A 21,479-nucleotide genomic window follows, 5' to 3' on the forward strand; every position below is an offset into this window, starting at 1 on the left:
AAAGTGATTATGATGTGTTGGTGAATAAATCCAAATTTTTTTTGGATACTCTTACCTCTAGTTAATTTGAAGAAAGAGAGAGTTGTGATATCCAATAAGGTTATTTTTTGCAATTTTATTTTTAATATAATCACTTTTACAATTTTATGAAGAGTTTAATTAAAATTATTTAAGAATAAATATGTGTTCGGACAACTATTTTGTAAAAATATTTTTACAGTTAAAAATAATTAATTTTTTTTACTACTTAAAACATTTTAATTGTAATTTTTATCATTATTTTTTGTTTGCTATTTATTATCTATTTAATCGGCTTTTTTTGTTTAAAAAACATAGAAAAATTATATTTCAATCATTCTTTAAAATTATACTTAGAGAACATTTTTTTTAAAAAAAAAAATCATAAACTTTTTTACAAACCTCTTCTCAAACACATATTGTAAATATTTTCACCAATAAAACATTAAAAATATTTTTAAATTATTTGTCCAAGTAGAGTCAGACTAATTAATCAAGGGCTAGCTAGCTTATATATCTCTACTTAGCTAATTCATTGATCCTTTCTTTTAAATTATTTAGCTAATTACAGAAATAATTATACAAAACAGGGATTTCATATTATATATCATTCTCAAATTACCGCTATATATATCACGCTATTAAGCTCGCCAATTATAAAGCATCTAGAACCTAAAACAGAACTGCACTTCCCTTTCAAAACGAATGAAAATTAAAAAATGAAGTTATTACAAAAACCATTGAAAAAAAAAAACTATGAGATGTATGTTTTTTTATCCGTTTTCTCTCATGAGTAGGTCTCTTGTAAAACAGAAATAGGTCGACGCATTTATATTTCAAGTGAAAAGTACTTAATATTTTGACATAAAAAACCTCACAATTAAACTATTCTTAGTTTCGTTCTTCAGAAACGTAAAATTGTTCTATAGACATTTAGTTTGGGGCAAATTGTTTGGAAATCAATTTTTTTTTATATTTCAATTTATAATAAGGTTTCTCAAACTCATAACCTATAACGACAGCATTTTGAATATAAGCGAATAAGTTTATCCTTGAAAGAATTCAAAAGGTCAATACATCAAAAGCTTAAAATCTACACTCGATCATTCCCCCGAAAACCAATTGCATGTATAGAATTATTTAATAATTAAAGAACTCTTGTACAATCTTATATAAAGGCTTCTCACTTTTTAACATTGAAGATTAAAATAATATTGCTTTTATGTTTTCCATGTAAACATGGTCGGGAAAAAGTTGTAACAAAAAATGAGAAAACCCAAAACCGTAACACATACACAACACAACCAAAAGGGTTAATTAGTTCCTCGGAGGAAACAAATCGGACAAGCTCTTGCTTATTTATCGGTTTTCTTGTTCTTTCTCGCACAGAATTATACTCTACGTACTTTATTTCATGGCCTAATTAAATCCCTTTAAATCATGAATAATAAAAAAAATCGATATGCTATTTTGTTAATTAAAGGGAGATTTAATGACCATTAAGTAACTATATATTATATATATCAAATATAAACACGTTTCCAAAAACTAGTAACGTTTGGTTTTAGAAGATACAAGGGGATTAATTAAAAAAAATGCTGAATTTGCAATTTACTCTTATTTTACGTCTTTTTTTTTAATCAATACTCGTGTATATAAGTGATTGGTTTTTGTTATATTATTACACATCCGTGTAGTTAAGAATAAGCCCATATATATATATGTATGCTTCTTCTTGTTTGGCGGGGGATCTTGTAAAGTCTCGGGTTCCCAATTCCAATCGGGCACGCAAGAAGTTGTTGGCCGGCCACCCATATATATGTGTCTAAAATTTTCACAATCTCATACACCTGCATGTTACCAAGAAATTCAGAAAACCAATTAATTGATCCCTCCAAAACCAGCTTCGTTTGATCTTCAATGTGTTTTGGCACAGAAACCACTTGTATGGATTGTTTTCGATACGGATTTGAGGCGAACTATTTCATCTAATTATCTTGTGGAGAAGCTTTAGAGTATTTTAGAGATATTTTTTTTCCTTCAAATGTCGCACATATCTTGTCTTGTATTAGTTCTTTTGTGTTCATTCCATGCATGTAATGCTAGAAGTCTTGGAGTGGTGAATAAGGAGCCTACACAGGATCACTTTCACTCAAAAAGACAGGTAATTATAAGTTCAAGTGCTTTATATTTGTTTCATTTCTACACTTTAATTATATTCCTATTTGGTAATGAAGAAGTAACAGTGTGTCACAAGTATATGGTTTTTAAATTCGACAATATTTTAACATCATAATCAACTCGAGGCTCCGGTGTGGGTGGATGATTTTGAAAGTATATATTAAGTGGATTTAGGGTTATATGCAGGAAAATAATGCTGGGAAGTTGAATGACACGGGGGTTTTGAGTCAACATGACAAGCAGTACTCTTCACTACCTAAAGTATCCGAGGGGGCGAAAAAGGAGTACAAATCCAAGGATGTGATTATGGTTAACAGTGCTAATTCCAAAGACGGAGGAAATAAGGATGATCCAAAGGCGAAAGGCGATCAGATACATGTACCGGATTCCGGAAAAAACGAGTCTTTAGCTAGTGTATCTTGGAAGGTGCCTAACAAGAAAAGAGAAGATCCTGAACCAGGGTTTAACTTAGATTATTTGCCGCCGAAAACTCATCCTCCGATTCACAACTGATGTTGATCAATGATATATATCACATACATATACCTCTTGATCAGAACTTGAGTGTACGTTGAGGTATTATTAATTATCTTGATATATAATTGATAAAAGCAATGAGTAGCTAGTCAATATTTGTAGTGTGTATTTATATATTTCACTACCTTTTTTAACAGTAGGGATGGGATTGTATCTGGGAAATATTAATTAAGAGGACTAAAATTGATCTTGGTTAGTGATAAGGCGGGTGGGTCTCTAGGTATTTTTACATGATATATATAATTTATTGTATAATGCTTTCAAGTTCTTAGACATGATGTCCTTATTATAATCATGCATGCCTCACTTTTATATATTTTGAGATCAGTTTTGATTTTTTAAGTATTCATAAGAATGTCTTGAGTTTTTATTGACTCCAATTCTTCATCCAATTTGTACTTTTACTCGATATTGATATTATTCCGATAGCCAACGACTTTATTTCCTTATCGGAGATTCATCTTCTCATCAGTTAGGTTTTGCATGCATCTTCCTTCTAATTAAATGGTTGTTGCATGAAAACAAGAATTATGGTTTTGGATTTGGTATTCTGCACAACACCATCGTTGGATCATATGGGGTTTCTGCAACCATTTTTGTGCATTGTAGAGATTCTTCCTTGAGAATTATCCAGTTATATATATAGGCGTTAGGGATCAAACTTATGGCAAATATTTTTACTAGAAATTCTTCAATCTTCGTACAAAAAAATTCCAAGTAGTGTTTTGTTGGCATAATTTTTTGTCAGCAATTATTAATTAATCAAATGTTTCAAATAAATTTAAACAGGCCGAGTTTTAATTTTCACAAGATTCAAATTAAATTGATTTGTTTTATATATAGACATTTTACGTTGGTTCCCATATTTTGATTATAAAATTGTGATGGTCAACTTCAGCACTCGTATAAAAACAAAAACGAGACACAAGATTGAGCAATTCAAAGCTGTTTCCATCTTTGATTTGGAAAATACCGATGCAGCCCTTTTGATGTAAAATAATGAAATCAACTTATTAATTAAGTACACCTTTCTGATCCAAAAATTAAGGAGATATCGAGCAAAATATATAATATTGGAAATGAGTGTGACATTTTCTCTACCCGAACAAAAGGCTCAAAAAGATTATCAACATATACACCTTTTGAACATTTTCTCCTTGTAACATGTGAGATCATAAGTTAGGTTAATTGCAACGATATTATATCCGTTAGTAATTAATTGTACGCCTTCTAATAATATTATTATATATATGATACGATTGTGAAAATTTGAATTGAGTGGAGACAACACATGCACGATCTTATAACTAAAATATATAACATATTCAAGAAAGTGGAGGCAATGCTATATATATCAAATTGTGATGGTCTTTTGTCAAAATTCACATGGAGACAATATAAAAAAGAGTTGAATTAACAAGTACTTAACAAATTGAAAAGCACTAGTTTTAGCACTTCTTTAATGTCAAGGAAACAAATTAAATCCGAAACCACATGTAAATACTGCGTTGGCCGTTTACAAAAACCAGGATGAAATACTTCTGTTATATAAAGGAATGCCATTTTGGGTACGAATTAAAACTGGTGGCCTCAAATATCAATTGTTGGTGTTAAGTTTCAAGAACTTAAATAGTGTTTGAAATTGCTTCCTAAAAGTGCTTTTGATCAGTTCAAAACAAATTTTAGGAAACAATTCCAAACACTACCTTACACGCATTAGTATTTGCGATCGAAACAAATTGAAAGATAGCTAGACAAAAGCTTGAAATTAACCATGAATATATAATTGATTCGATAGCATAACTAAAAATTTAGTCCTGAGAAGTGGAAACATCAAAAAAGCCATCCAACACAGGAAAGTGTAAACAAAAGATATCGATGAAAAGTATGGTAAACCAATTAAAGAATACGATATTGTTTAATGTGGTTGATAAGATAAGTGTTGATATTCGACATATCACATATCATGTATACTATATTATATGTAAACTCTTTATATATGTTTTTTTTTTATCACTCATATTATACACAACTATATATATTTTTTATTATCTTTTGAATCCCGTCAACCAAACTGTGATACAAGTAGTAAGAATGTAAGATGTATGTAGGATTCCTCAAATTCAAATGGACGAGAAAAGTTTTGGGGAATAATTATTGAACCAATAAGCAATTAGAACTTATGTTCATTGGCGATTTATATTCGATTAAATATTTCGCACGTGAGTGTGGCCAATAAAATCTTGCAAAATTTGTTCGGAAAATTTCTTTTTGGTCCTGTATGTTTGTCACTTCCTTTATGTTTTCATATTTTATTTGTAGTTTGTTATCTTTATATTTTTGGTAATTTTAGTCCTTTATCCGATGTGGAGCTGACGTGTATGGTTCCACGTAAGCATTTTCGAAGAAAAAATATTGAAATTGCCAAAAATCAAAACATACAAAACTAAAACTAAAATATGAAAACATAAAAGATCAAAATCGCAAAGTGGCAAACATACATAACCAAATTTACAGTTTTTCCTTTGGAAATTTGATGTAAACAAGTACATAATTTTATTGCTAAAAAACATGTTGGTAAGAGTCATATATATATGTAAAAAAAAAAATCTCTACAACATTTCTTGCAATATTATTATAACATCATCGTGTGAATAGTTTTAACTTGTACAGCGAAGAACGTGTGAACAAAATATATTTTTATAAATTTAAATTTATTTATAAATTAGGATAATGGGTAATGAGATAGTGATAATTATAAATTAGGATGATTGGATAGTGAGGAGAGGAAGTGGGAAGTTTTTGAATGATAAATTATTTTTTTTGTCTTTGAAATCTATTAAAATGACCAAAATTAGTTTTTCTAATGGGTTTAGCTATAATACTATAGTAAGTATTTGTGTGATAGACTTATAATTATGATGCAAAAAACAGTTGATTTCTTGATACATCTAACAACTAATTATTAACATAAAATAGAATGTTGCAAAAAAAAAAAAAAAAAAAAGTCTTAGGTCTCTTAAATCTTTATTTGTATGTCAACCATAGGTTACAACTTACAACGGGTTTCTGGGCCCATCATAATTAGTCTAATGCAACGTAACATTATTTGAGAATGAATATGCGATAATGAGAAGCCTATTGCGAATGAAACGATTTAATGAATTTTGAGATAAATACAATTTATCTATTCTAAAATTATTATTTTATCGATTCTAAAATTATTATTTCTCGAGTCTTGGAGAAGGGGAAACAAACACGCGCCCTTGTATATAATTTCATTATTATTATCCCAAAAAATAATAACCCAATATTGATATTAATATATATGAATAAATAATAATAATAATAATAATTTAGGTTTCTTGGTCAAGAAGACACCAAGAACCCATAAATCCAAAGTTACAGAATCATCGCCCTACACTCTGAAATCAATCAAAATCAAAGGCAGAATTCGATCAAAAATGGGATTTCTCAAAGGAAGCATGAAGTTGATGCTGGGCCTCATCGGCGGCGCATACATCGCCCAAAACTACGACGTTCCGAATGTCAAAGATGAGTTCCTAAAGGCGTACGAAAGAGTCGGAGGAACCTACACCAAGACCGAGCCCACCAGCAAGACTACTCAGGAGACATCTTCCACTAACCCAGAACCTAAAATGGCAGATTCATCGTAATTTCCTCCTTTTTTTAATTATAGTTTCTGCAATGGAATCGTTCTTCTGTGCGATCTCATTTTAAGATATTGATGGTTGATTTTTCTTTTTTGGTGGATGAAACGATGATGATATCGGAATATATTAAATTCTTATTTTTCCCTTCGGAAACCACAATAGTAAAAGTATTATTTGTGTGCTATTATTTATTTTTGGTCAGCATTATTGTTATTTATAATTATGTCATTAATTCAATAAAATAGTACCATAGTTTAGATTGAAGCCTGATATGTCGTGTCGATGCCGAAAAGATGTTAGATCCAATTCCAGACATTATAATTTAGTATATATAATCAGTACACCTATTTAAGTTATCAGTCACATTCTAATAAATTTTGATAACTGATTTTTCAATAAGAACACTTTTCAATTCCAACCAACTTAGAAATTCATCGAAATCCATGGCTTTTCAATGCATCTCCTCAAGTGTAATTTTAATTAACACGCTGAAAAGTATGGGTACAAATCAGTGAAATTACACCCTAACGAGTAATTGCAAAGTTTAATTGAATTGATGTGGCGCGTACGATGTAAATTGGTAGATCAAACAAGTAGCGAAAACAAATCATTGATAAAAGGACATTATAATTGCAAATAAGAACAAAGTATCTTAAAAACACGCGTACCGGCGCCCAACTCCAACTTGGACATCAACCAACCCCTTGATTGTTTCGAAAATAATTAATTAACGCTATAGGCTACATATAGGTATTGAAGAATAAATTTAGTAGGATAAAAAAAAAAATTGTTACAAGTAGTTAATGTATTTGAAAAGCAGAGGATTTATGGAAGGCATTGACTCTTGGTCTTCCAAGCCATAAAATAAACAAAAGTATCTTGGATATTCAAATTGTATCGTTTCTCGGCAATTATAAATTTTTTTCCCCAATTCAATGAATCCGTGCATGGTAAGAGCTAACTGTTGATCTCAAGTTGGGAGCCTGCTATAATTGTTGTACGTTGATTCTACATGGGAAAATGTCGTGAGACTGGTTTCGCATGCCCCATGAGCTTTATAGCACCGAAGTTGTGAAACAAAGATTTAAATCAATCTACTAATTACTACATAGTTGGGTGGTTATTTAAATTTTAAATTTTAAATCAATCCACTAATCACTACACATTGAGCGGTTTTACATTTTTAGACACAAAATAAGTAACCAAATTTAAGTGAAATTACTACGAAACCCTCAAACTTAATTTTTCATAACACAAGGTTTAGGGTGAAATTGGGAAAACATATTTTGGTGTGATTTGACACACCAAAATTAGTTTTTATCATGACTCAACTTTTATAAAATAGTAAAGATATATTGCCAACTCAACTTTTTAATTGACAAAAACTACAAGAAGAGGTCAAATTGGTGATTCAAAATTCGAAGGGTCTTCCTAAATAGGGATAATAGTCAAAATAGTCCTGTAAGTTTGCTTGTTTTGTGATTTAGTCTTGTAATTATTAAATTTTGGATTTTGGTCCTATAAGTTTAGTTATATTTTGGTTTTTAGTCTTTTTTCATTTAAGCAATGTTTTTAATTTATAACCGGACCGGTGATCAAACGAATCTAACTTAAAAAAGCGGTCCAACTAGTTAAATGTTTTAACCGGACGGTCGAATCGAAAAACTGTTTATATTATATAATATAATATAATTCATAATATATTTTAAATTATAAAAACCTGAAAATTTTATATAAATAAATAAATATATATATATATATTTATCATAGTTTGAAAACTAAATAACTATATAAATATATTTAAAAAATTATAAACTCTAATATTAATAAATAATATTTTTAACGAGGATATAATTTCAAATAATCATGTATATACATAGGTTTTAAAATAAAAAAAACTAATTTTTTGAAAAAAAAACGAAAACTAATTTTTCGGTTCTTGACCAGTTCTGCAAGTTCAATCGTTAAAACGGTTTTTGAAAATGTTTCGGATCAAATCAGTGACCGGTTCCGGATCGAACCGGTGGGTACGATCCGATTTTGAAAACGTAACATTTAATTGTTGATGCCACAATAGACACATCATGATTTCTCAATGCCACTTAAACATTTTTAGTTGTCACGTCGGTATTTTCTGATGTCACATCAACACTTTATTAAAAATGACTAAAAATCAATTATAAGGACTAAAAACCAATTATAACTTAACTTATAGGACCAAAACCCAAAATTAAATACTTACAGGACCAAAACACAAAATGAGCAAACTTACATGACCATTTTGACTATATTCCCTCCTAAATAGCACAAAAGGTCTCAAAGGATAGGGGTGTTCAAATTTCGGATAAAATCGAAAAAACTGTAAACTCAAACCGAAAAACCTAACACCGAACCGAATCGAAAACCGAAATTTAAAATTCGGATATAAATGTTAAAATCGAAATTTATTTGGTTTGATTTCGAATTATATATCTCAAAACCAAACCAACCTAAAAAACCAAATTTTTATTAAATTAATAATTTTATTTATATAATTGTTTATATTATATATTTTTGAAAATGATATCTAATGAATAAAAAGTCATCTTTATAATTTATAATTGATTATTATTTATTTAATTTTTTTAAATTTTGAATTAAAAGATTTTACAAAAAAATCATTTAAAAATAACATATTATATTTTAAATTATATTTATAATATTAATTAAAATAATTATATCAAAACCGAAATAATCAAATCGATTTAGTAGACGACCAAATCGAAGAAAAACAATTCGGATATCAGATTATATATTTCTTTAACCGTATATCGAAAAAATTAAAATAAAAAGTCGAACCGATCGATTAGGAGGGGGTGAACGAAAAGAATGATAATATGCCATATTTGGATATACGATACGAATTACCAAATCTGCCCCCAACCCTTTGTTTTCATCCCATACACAATATATTTCCCTATACAAATTAGTAAAATGGAGACCGATGTGGGGTACTCTTTCTCCGGCTCAGTATCACTTCGGATACTTCTGAAACCGGTTCACAAGCCAGACTGTAATTAGACCGGAATCCAGTGAGATTACTTCTTTTCTTCCTCACGATCTCCGTGGTAGCGGTGCAGGTGATGGCGGGGCCACCTGGTAAACTAGTTGGGCCGACGCAGTCGGAACCGGAGTCTGAACTTCCCGGACCGGTGGCTTCTAGCACTGAATCGGGTGTCCTTTGGCCGTCGTCTAAACCCGGTTCAGGCATTGCAAGAAACTCACACTTGCGGAGATAGTTCGAAACTTCGCAGCCACTTCTCAGTACGTGCTGAAGCTGTGCAATCAAAGAAACTAAATTTTGATAAAGACAGGTAAAATTACACTTGAGAGTGCATAACTTTTAATGGTTTATTTTTTCAAATATTTTTTTTAAAAAAGTTATAAGTGGTTCCAAAATCCAAACTTTCAAACACAAAATTTACTCTGGCGTCTCTTTCATTTAAGCTATATTTAATACTTTTTTCGATCAATTTATCTATGTTAAATGAATATCATAAACTACTTATACATTATTTTATTTTATTAAAATTTTCATTAAATAAAAATAAAATGAGAGATTGTTTAAAAAAAATTATTTTTCTAAACATTTACTTAATATGAAAAAAGAGAATATTCGAAATACTTTCACTCAATGGATTTTGAGTGTTTTAAGACCAAACACATACAACTGAATTCCACGCATTCATTCCCATTACTTTTCTTGTTTTCTAAAAAAAAAGTTAAGAACTTTAATTTTTCACAATTTCCAAAACGATACAACATCAACATGTCATATCATAACACGATATAACCAATTTGTAAAATCTCTCTCACCAATCGATTCAAAGAAATAAATAACCAAATTACACCGTTAGCAATGTACATCAAATTTATGAATCCTTTTTCTTTTTCCTTTTTTTTTTTAAACAAATGAATCCATTTTCTCGAAGACACATTTTCTAAAAGTAACATCAGGAAACGCCATAAAACGCAACCTGACAAAGCATTTGCCTCGAGATTGATACACTTTTCACAGTCAGCATTTTCTCATATCAAAACACAAATTCAACCAAAATATCAAACAAGAATCTTTTATTTTTTCCTTCAATTTTATATCAGGAGGTAATTTTCCATTTTCCTTGCTTCGAGAGTGTTGCATCATTTACCCACTATTTCAACTAATTCTCACATTCTTTTCCCACTTGATCAATAAAACCCAACTTTTAACAATAATTAAGAAAAACCAACAGATAAAATATATAAAATGGGTCGGTACTTAATAGTACTTGAAATCAAAATTCCAAAAATCACCAAGATTTGAGACAATTAATTAATCAATTAAATTTCAAGATGAACCAATTAAAAAATAATAATACCTTGCAAGAAAGAGAGCAAAAGAGAAAGGATTCTTGCAGATTCCTGTCGCAACTGAAGCACAAGCTGCCGCCGCCTCTGCCTGCCCTCGACTGTGCTCTCTCTTTCAAAAACACTACTTTCGAATTATTCGTCGTATATGACTGCAAAAAAAAAAACATTAACTAAAAAGAATCGCAAACTTGCATTTACACAACACGAAATCAGATTCAAGAATGGAGAATTCAATCATAAAATTACTTGCACTCGAGCACAGTCCATTAAACTATCAGCATCCCCCAGCCTTATAACATCGTTATACACATACCTCCGTATCTGTGAAATCCAACCAAATCAATCAAATCGTACATTATAAATTATGGTAATCGGATCACGTAAATTAGACACACACACCTGCAAGAGTCGATGGGAAGGGTGATGAACGAAGCAGTGGGGGCAAATTCCCTCACAGCAATCCAAGCAAAAAACATTCTTCTCATTCTTCTTGGCATCCTCGTGAATCAAACAAGCGTTGAAGAATTTCTCCCGCAGAAGGGCCATAAGCCACCTGGGAATCTCCGAAGTATCCAACTGCAAACGAGAGAACCAAAGTTCCATCAACACACTTGATTAATTTACTGGAATGGAATGAATCAGTGATCGGAAAAAGAGAGGAAAAAAGGAGGAAAGGAGAGGAGCCCACCATGACTTGATATTCAATGGTTTGAAATATGGGCAAATCTATCTATACTACAATTATAGATGTAGGGAACCCATGATCAGAATATCAGGAGAAAAAAAAAAAGGAAAGAGAGAGAGAGAGAGAGAGAGAGAGAGAGAGAGAGAGAGATTTCGCTGTAAAACAACAATATAATATATAATGGCTGCACACATACATCATTCATAAAGGCTAGTTTTTCTTTTTGTGTGTGTGTTGTGTATATATATAAATTGAGGGGAATGGGATGGGAAATGTAGAGCGGCGCGCGCCTGCAAAAACTGAGACTTTGTGGTGTTTACTGTTACCAATGAAGGAACAGGAAAAGGAACAGAAACAGGAATTGGAATGGAGGGGGTTGGCCTCATTAATTTTAAAGTTTTTGTTGTTTTATTTTGTATCTGTAATTTTTCTTGGTACTATACTACTACTACTACCACTACCCATTATTTGTACCAAACCAATATCTTCTGCTCTTTGTCTCGTACACAGTGATAACCGATAATATGGGTTTTCTCATCTGATTTTATATAATATATAGTATGAACAACATTTCGTTATTTTTCCCTTTATTCCCACGTGACCTTTTGCTCATGTACTCTGTTTTAGAACAAGAGTACATCATGATTTAATCGAATAAATCATGTTGATAAATCGTATTAGACAAACCACGTACAACAAGTTCACATATATCGACTTAGAAATGAAAAGTGTATAGCAGGTTTTATCTTGTACAATGTGATATTCTAGTAGTAATTGGACTTACCATTAATATATTGGAAAAAAGGAGTTCAAGAGAATTCCCGTGCAATGATTCGTTTAATAAAGAATTTTTTTCGGGAAAGCATGCGCTTAAATTCAATGAAGTAATATAAAATTAGTGAAGATATTAAACTTGAATTTTATTTATCATTCGAGATAAAAATCTTGCACTTGATAACTCCATGCACTGATCTCATTATTGAAAAGTTCTGTTCTGAAACAATAATGGAATTTTGTTTCCTTTATAATACAATTTTATTTTATTTTTACATAAGTGTGATTTTGTATATAGTAAAGTTTCGTGTTAATTAATTAATAAACATGTGGTAAATAAAACCCTTTGCTAAATAATATAATATAAGGTACGTACGTGTAGTTGGATGAATTGCAGGCAAAGCCAGTAAATATCCCTTTCCCTCTATGACGAGCTGCTAAAAGACAACACACAAGAAAGCGACATTTCTGCCTTCTCGGGTTAATTTTCAAGTGTAATTGTGTGTTGTATTCTAAATAATTTTATCGTCAACTCTATTATTTATTTTTGCCTGATTTTTATTTTGTCTTATTTTTTTAATCAATTACAGCATTCTTCTATAATATCATATATAACCGGTCAGTGTTTCCAAACATCCTCTAAATGGATTGTCCGCTACTGCCGAAGATCAACGAATCAAATTACGCACTCTTTAATTACTCATAGATTTTTCAGGACCCACAAAAATTTAAGGATTTTTGTCCTTATTTTTTATTTCAGTTGTAAACTATGATTTGTGTATTTCTAGCGGTTTAATGAATAGCATCTTAATTTTTTAAAATTTTTTTATAAAAATTCATATGAGATGATTTTAATGATTAATTTGTTTGATGAGTCTCTTATTACCTATGCATAAAAAAAATTAGTTTTTATCTGAAAAATGTTATGTTTCATTGTAAATATGAGCGGTTCTAGTCATACTTATATCGTGGATATAAATATATGATACTACATCCCATACTTAAAAATTAATTATATGACGTGTATTTAAGCAGAACTGAAATATCCATATCAAAATGGTTAATTTTTTTTATTAATCCAAAAAAAAAAATCCTGATCTTACTTTGCTGTTGATATAATTATAAAGTGATGCTTTTGTTGCACAGTAACGAGATCCAAAACACTGTTCCATGGAACATAAAGTTTTGAAATAGTTCAGGAAAATCTTGAGGATGATTGGATTGGATTTGGATAGCTGCAAGGATTGTATTGAAGGAAATTTAATTCCAATAAATGTGGGCCGTTGATGGAAATAAAACACGATTGGTCAAGATACAGCCTTTGGAGCAATCAAGTAAAAGCTTATCCGACGGCCAACAAGCCCTTAGCTTAATGGTTAAGGGTGAGATCTTAACACCAATTGGTTTTAGGTTCGATTTTTGTTGATTGTGAATAGTTGATTGTGAATAATTTTTTTAATTTATTTAAGTAGATTTAAGTAGTTTTTTTGTTCGAGATAAATAAGTCTCGGGTCAATGCTTAAGTCTCGTCGATTGTGCAGACATTTTCATTAATTGTTGTAATTGATTATTTGTACTTGTACTGTAAAAAAAAAAATTTTATCTGAGCGAGGCTACTAGTTCGTGGAACAGACGAAACATTTGTTAAGTGAATTACGAGTTCAGTTCCTTCTATCAATATTTTCATGGTCAAATCTATCGTGCACGTATTATCTAGTATGATTTATTTGACTAACGTGATTTGTAAACTATTGTGTTAACTTAAAAGTTTTCACGTTTCACATGAAAAATACAAACCATAAATTCTCATGTCGAAAGAAAATAAGTAAAAGCTTTGTGTTGAAAAATATATTATTATTATTATGTTGAATATTGAATATTGATTGTTGAATGTTGAATATTGAGTTGTAAAATGTGGAAAATGAGTTTGTGATGATGTAGATGATGATATATTAATTTTTGGACTAATCTCAAATGTGGATCTATAAATAGGTCTTCATTTGTGATGAAAAATACAATTGAGTTGAGAGAAAAATATTATAAAGTGTAGAGTTTGATATATTTTGAGTTTTGGAGTATTTACTTTTTACTGTAAATTTTTACTTTTTCACAACACGTTATCAGCACGATCGCTCGAAGGTTCTCTATAATATCCGACGCTCCAAAATACAAGAAGAAGTCAAAAATATTCAACAAGTAAGAATTTTTATTTTACTGTTTATATGTTTTTATTGTGTATATATTAATATATAATATCATGTTATGAAAAAAAATAAGTTTTTTTAAAAACTTGTTATAAATCCTGGGAGGATGTTAAGACGACATCCCACACTCCCAGTAAGGGATACGACAAGTAAAAAAGCCTCTAAGGTTCTTAAACAATATAATCATATTTGTATAATTTCATATTATTATATAAAAGGTTGTCTATGACACCGATCTTATAATAATGTGATATGATATATTATACCTGACTTTATATTAACTATATTGGTATAATTTCACAATATTATATAAAAAGCTGTCTACGACACTGACCTTATAATAATGTGATATGATATACATAATTATTTAATTATGATTATCATTATATGCATTGCATCATTATCACGAATTTTTATTCAACATATACTCGATTTTTTCTTTACCCTCAACGGTCACAAACGGCTAGTTTTTGGCCTATAAATATGTTCACTCAAACTTATTTTCAATCACACCAAAATTCACTCTTTCTCTCAAAATATTTTTACTTGATTTTTCGAAGATGGAGATGATGGCATTTATAAGGCTATTTTTCATAACGATTATGATCATCATGCTCACGAATCTTGTACTCACTAGCGATTTTCCACCACATACTTTTTATCTATTTATATACGCACTTGTAATTTTCATTTTTTCATTATTTTGTATTGTCATATTAATGAAAATTAACTAATAAAATGCATTAGTACCACCATGTAAAACTTGGCAAAGCTTGAATTCGTTGCACTCGATATCACTGAAAAAAATTATATGTCATGGACTCTTGATGTTGAGATGCATCTTGAGTCATTGGGTCTAAGTGATACCATCAAAGAAATTAATATATCAACCTCACAAGATAAATCAAAGGCAATGATTTTCTTACGCCGACATCTTGATGAAGGGTTGAAATGTGAGTATCTCACAGAAAAAGACCCAATGATTTTATGAAAAGAGTTGAAAGAAATATTTGAGCATATAAGGGAAGTGATACTCCCGACCGCCCGTGATGAATGGAATATGTTAAGATTCCAAGACTTTAAAAAAAGTCAGTGATTATAATTCTGCGATGTATCGAATAGTCTCGCAATTAAAATTCTGTGGACTTGAAGTCACAGAGATGAAAATGCTTGAGAAAATATTTTCAAATTTCACGCATCAAATATAACTCTACAGCAACAGTATAGAGTGCGTGGTTTTACGAGATATTCTGAACTCATTGCATGTCTTCTTGTGGCGGAAAAGAACAACGAATTGTTAATAAGAAATCATCAATCCTGACCCACTGGATCACCGACATTTCCTGAAGCAAATGTCGTAATAAAAAATGAAAATCAAAATCAAAGGCATAGACCATATTTTGGTCGTGGACGAGGTCGAGGACGTGGACGTGGACGTAAAAATGATCGCGGTCGTGGTCGCGGCCGTGGATATGAAAATAATCGAGATAGTTACTTCAATAACTCATCTCAAAAGAACGTCACGAACCACCCACCAAAAAGGCAGCATGAAAATACGAGTGAAAATGAAAATCACTCAAAAAAGAACTGAGAGTGTTTTTTATAGATATGGCAATCCAGGACATTGGTCACATATTTGTCGAACCCCTGAGCACCTATGTAAGCTCTATAAAGAATTAACAAAGGGGAAAGGAAAAGAGACCAATTTTGTTGAAAATAGTGATCATTTAATTGGTTCAACTAGTTTCAATGCTGCAGATTTTTTGAATGATTTCGAAGACATTGATTAAAGATTGGTGGAACTAGATTGTAACAAATTTGTATTTTTCATGCATTCTTGTATTATAAAGCATGTTATATTTTGCATTTGTATTGAACTTAATTTTTCTTTATTGCATTTTTGTGAAGTTTGATATGGAAAATGCTATGAGCAAACATGGAAATAATATCATGGAAATTTGCATACCGGATAGTGGTACAACGCACACTATTCTGCGAGATTAAAGATATTTCTTGGAAATAAAACCAACAAAAACAATGGTGAATACAATATCAGGTCCTGTAGACTTGATTGAAGGTTATGGTAAAACACAATTTTTGTTACCAAATGGTACAAAATTTCTGATAAATGATGCTTTATATTCACCACAATCGAAAAGAAATTTGTTGAGTTTTAATGACATATATTCTCATGGATATGATACTGAGACGATAATTGATGGAAATCAGAAATATATGTGTCTTACCACATATAAATCAGGAAAGAAATATGTGGTTGAAAAATTATCAATGCTCCCTACTGGATTGCATTATACACATATAAGGCCAATCGAATCAAATATGGTGGTTAATAGTTCTTCAATATTAATCAATTGGCATGATTGATTGGGACATCCTGGTTCAATAATGATGCGAAGAATTATTGAAATACGCATGGTTATCCATTGAAACACCCGAAGATCTTTCAGAATAATAAGTTTTAATGTAAATCATTTTCTCTTGGAAAACTTATTATAAGACCATCGCCAGCTAAAATCCAAACAGAATCACCCATATTTCTTGAACATATTTAGGGTTATATTTGTGGGCCAATTCATCCACCATGTGGACCATTTTGATATTTTATGGTATTGATCGATGCCTCCAGCATATGGTCACATGTATGCTTATTGTCAACTCGGAATGTGGCATTTGCAAAACTAATGGCTCAAATAATAAAATTGCGGAATCAATTTTCCGATTATACAATCAAGAAAATAAGACTTGATAATGCTGGAGAATTTACTTCCCAAACTTTCAATGACTATTGTATGTCAATGGGAATTACTATTAAACATCTTGTTGCTCATGTTCATACACAGAATGGATTAGCTGAATCATTGATTAAACGTCTACAACTGATTGCTAGACCAATGATTATGAGAACAAAACTCCCTATTTCTATATGGGGACATGCAATTTTACATGCTGCGGCATTAATTCGCATCAGACCAAATGCATATCATAAATTCTTCCCATTGCAGCTTGCATTTGGTAAAGAACCAAATATTTCTCATCTGAGAATTTTTGGATGTATGGTGTATGTGCCTATTGCACCACCTCAATGATAAAAAATGGGTCCTCAAAGAAAAATCGGTATTTATATCGGTTATGATAGTCCATCAATCATTCGATATCTTGAGCCTCAGATAGGCGATGTGTTTACAACACGTTTTGTTGATTGTCATTTTAATGAAGAAATCTTCCCAATGTTAGGGGGAGAAAAGAAACACATCGAAAAAAAATCACCTGGTATGTACCATCATTGTTACATTTGGATCCAAGGACCAAACAATGTGAGAAAGATGTACAGCAAATTGTGCACTTGCAAAAAATTGCAAATCAAATTCCAGATGCATTTGCAGATACAAAAGGGATAACAAAATCATATTTACATGTTGTAAATGCCCCTGCTCGAATTGAAATTCCAAAGAAACAAATTGAAGACACTTATGATGTCATAAAACGCTTGAAGCGTGGAAGACCAGTCGGTTCCAAGGATAAAAATCCTTGGAAAAAAAAGGCATAGATAAACACGATGATCATAAAATAGAAAATGGTATTCCAGAAGAAACACCTGATGATGAAAATGTTCTGTCAGAACCACAAACTGACGAGAATCGTGAAATCTCTATCAATTATATTAATACTGGAAAAATATGGAACCGAAAAGATATAGATGATATTGATGAGATATTTTCTTATAATGTGGCATGTGACATCATAAATGAAAACGAGGATCATGAACCAAAAACCTTTGGTGAATGTAAAACTCGTCATGATTGGGCAAAATGGAAAGATGTCATCCAGGTTGAATTGGATTCGCTGAATAAACGTAATATTTTTGGACCTATAGTCCTCACACCTGAAGGTGCAAAACCTGTTGGATACAAATGGATTTTTATTCGAAACCGAAATGAGAAAAATGAAATAGTCAGATATAAAGCTAGACTTGTTGCACAAGGTTTTTCTCAGAGGCCTGGAATTGATTATAAAAAAACGTATTATCTTGTTATGGATGCAATTATGTTTCGATATTTAATTAGTTTGGCATTGTCTGAATTTGAAAATGTGTCTTATGGATGTTGTTACAACTTACTTATACGGATCACTTGATAGTGATATATACATGAAAATCTCTGAAGGATTTAAGATGCCTGAAGCAAAAAGTTCAAAACCCAGAGAATTTTATTCTGTAAAATTGCAAAGATCATTATATGGGTTAAAGCAATCCGGCCGAATATGGTATAATCGGCTAAGTGAGCACTTGATGAAAAAAGGATATGTAAATGATCCAATATGCCCTTGTGTTTTCATCAAGAAAACAACATCCGGATGTGTAATTATTGCTGTATATGTTGATGATTTAAACATTATTGGAACGAATAAAGAAATTCAAGAAGTTATGATGTACTTGAAGGAAGAATTCGAAATGAAGGATCTTGGAAAAACTAAGTATTGTCTGGGTTTGCAAATCGAACAAAAAAAATGTGGAATTTTTGTTCACCAGGCAAATTATACAGAAAAGATCCTTAAACATTTTAATATGGATAAATCAAATCCATTAAGTACTCTAATGGTTTTAAGATCATTAAACATAGAAAAGGATCCATTCCGTCCATGTGAAGATGATGAAGTTATTCTTGGTCCAGAAGTACCATATCTAAGTGTCATTGGTGCCCTTATGTATCTTGAAAATTGCACTAGACCTGATATATCTTTTGCTGTAAATTTATTGGCAAGATTTAGTTCATATCCAACAAAGAGGCACTGGAACGGAATTAAACATATATTCCGTTATCTACGAGGAACAACAGATTTGAGACTTTTGTACTCAAAAGACACCAATCAAAGTATCATTGGTTATGCTGATGCTGGATATTTATCTGATCCACATAAGACACGTTCCCAAATCGGATATGTATTTATTCGTGGAGGTATCGTAATTTCTTGGCGTTCACAGAAACAAACACTCGTAACAACTTCATCAAATCACACCGAGACTATTGCATTACATGAAGCAAGTCGTGAATGTGTATGGTTAAAGTCAATGACCAAACATATTCAAATATCATGTGGATTGACAGTAGACAAGAAGCCTGTGACACTATATGAAGATAATGCTGCATGTATTGCTTAAATGAAAGAAGGATACATCAAAAGTGACAGAACCAAACATATCTCCCCAAAATTCTTTTCCTACACTCAAGAGCTTGAGAAGAATAAAGATATTGATATCTGTTACATTCAATCAAGTGAGAACTCATCAGATCTCTTCACAAAGGCACTTCCCACGACGATATTCAGAAAGCATATATACAACATTGAGATGCACAATCTACGAAATATGTGAAGAATCACTCATGTTAACATGAGGGAGAGTTTACGTGGCTGCACTCTTTTTTTCTTACTATAGTTTTTATCCCACTGGGTTTTTCCTAGTAATGAAACGACCCTAACTCTATAATTAATAAATAAATATGCGGAATTTTTTTTTTTATACTTACTAAATAAAATATGTACATATATGCCCATACATATATGCACAGAATAAAAAGATTTAAAAATAAATAAATAAATAATTAAATACTTAAATAAAAATGCATTCTTTAAAATAAAATAAATATCTGAGTCAAACATTTAATTAAAAATACTGCATAAATAAAATGATTAAAATTTGCATGCACTGACAATATTCAATAAAATATTCAAAACTCACAACCACTGAAAAATAATATAAAATGTGTAACGTGCTGACATAATCAAAAACATGCATGTGACTCAGATATCTATCACGGTCACGGGGGTCACTGCATGCCCGCTCATACATCCTCGCCTCCGGTGGGTACAACCTCATCCTCAACGTACTCACCTGCACCATACCAGTGTAGTGAGCCTAGAGGCCCAACATGCTAACATAACAAGGGTTTAAAATAATTTAAAATAATTAAATACTAACACATAGATATACATGAATGAGCATGCTTGAAAATATCATAACATAACATAACTTAACTTAACTTAAATAACATAATACATAAACATTGTTGAGCAATTAATTTTCTAACATCGCATGGTTGTATCCGTAGTGTAACCTTAAATCATACATTAAATACTGATCAGCGTGAAAACCAACTTACGTGGCGGTGACGAATCACCTCTTAAATTGGCAGTAAACTGCCCTTCAATAGTTCACATATGGGGACGAATCCCCCTTAAATTGTCACACTACTTCAACTTCTAACATAAAATATTTTATTATTGCTCAACCTTAAACATTTAATTATGCATAAAATTATTTCATGAATGCATGTACTTAAATAAAAATGTGTGTCCTTCATATATATTTAATTTAATTTCTTACTATCATATAAATATTAAAATAATTTCAATGCATAAAAATAATTAAATATATATTCAGGACACATGCAAATTTCTCATGGATTGTACTGGACTGCTGGCCCTAACACTCAAGCCCATTTACTTAAATCTGGCCCAATAACATACTTAAGCCCAATAAAAATTATTCTAAGCCCAATTAAATTAATTAAAGCACATTTAAAATATTCTAAGCCCAATAACAACTTAAACTGGCCCAATGGGCCCAAAAGCCCAAAGACTGACCCAATAACTTTTATGGGCTCAAAAGCCCATAAAATTAATGGACTAACTTAATTAAAATTTTAAAAGTCCAAATAAAATTATTTGGGAGTCCAAAAATTTTATTTCTAATTAATTGACCCAAAAATCCATTATTTCATAAAATATTTTAAAAATAAAAGACTCGAGCCCGGCCCACCAAACCCGGACCCGAACCCACTTAACCCGACCCACTACCTTACTGACCCGACCCAGACACCCAGACCCGACCCAGGCCCAGAACCCAGCCCAACCCGATCCCCCCTTCTCTCAATTCCTCTCGGCTGCGTGCAGCAGCCCTTCAAGGGCTGCTGCCACACCAGTCCGGCCAACACTGGC

At 31.2% G+C, this 21,479-nt stretch overlaps 2 protein-coding genes across 2 annotated transcripts; one reads left to right on the forward strand and one right to left on the reverse strand.

Moving 5' to 3' along the window:
* The first annotated feature begins 1,787 nt into the window (after window positions 1-1,787).
* Window positions 1,788-2,941, forward strand: LOC140894310 (uncharacterized). Its single transcript, XM_073302783.1, has 2 exons — window positions 1,788-2,182; window positions 2,386-2,941. Exons 1-2 carry the CDS (start codon window positions 2,063-2,065, stop codon window positions 2,710-2,712), a joined length of 447 nt encoding a protein of 148 aa, XP_073158884.1. The 5' UTR covers window positions 1,788-2,062; the 3' UTR covers window positions 2,713-2,941.
* A 6,336-nt stretch (window positions 2,942-9,277) lies between these two features.
* On the reverse strand, window positions 9,278-11,966 carry LOC140867056 (protein RGF1 INDUCIBLE TRANSCRIPTION FACTOR 1). The gene is made up of 6 exons (XM_073272124.1): window positions 11,681-11,966; window positions 11,488-11,534; window positions 11,199-11,375; window positions 11,046-11,120; window positions 10,808-10,948; window positions 9,278-9,726 (listed from the first exon to the last, which is right to left on the reverse strand). Exons 2-6 carry the CDS (start codon window positions 11,488-11,490, stop codon window positions 9,376-9,378), a joined length of 747 nt encoding a protein of 248 aa, XP_073128225.1. The 5' UTR covers window positions 11,491-11,534; window positions 11,681-11,966; the 3' UTR covers window positions 9,278-9,375.
* Between the last annotated feature and the right edge of the window lie 9,513 nt (window positions 11,967-21,479).

The sequence above is a fragment of the Henckelia pumila genome, chromosome 4, assembly GCF_033568475.1.
Source record: "Henckelia pumila isolate YLH828 chromosome 4, ASM3356847v2, whole genome shotgun sequence".
Lineage (NCBI taxonomy): Eukaryota > Viridiplantae > Streptophyta > Magnoliopsida > Lamiales > Gesneriaceae > Henckelia > Henckelia pumila.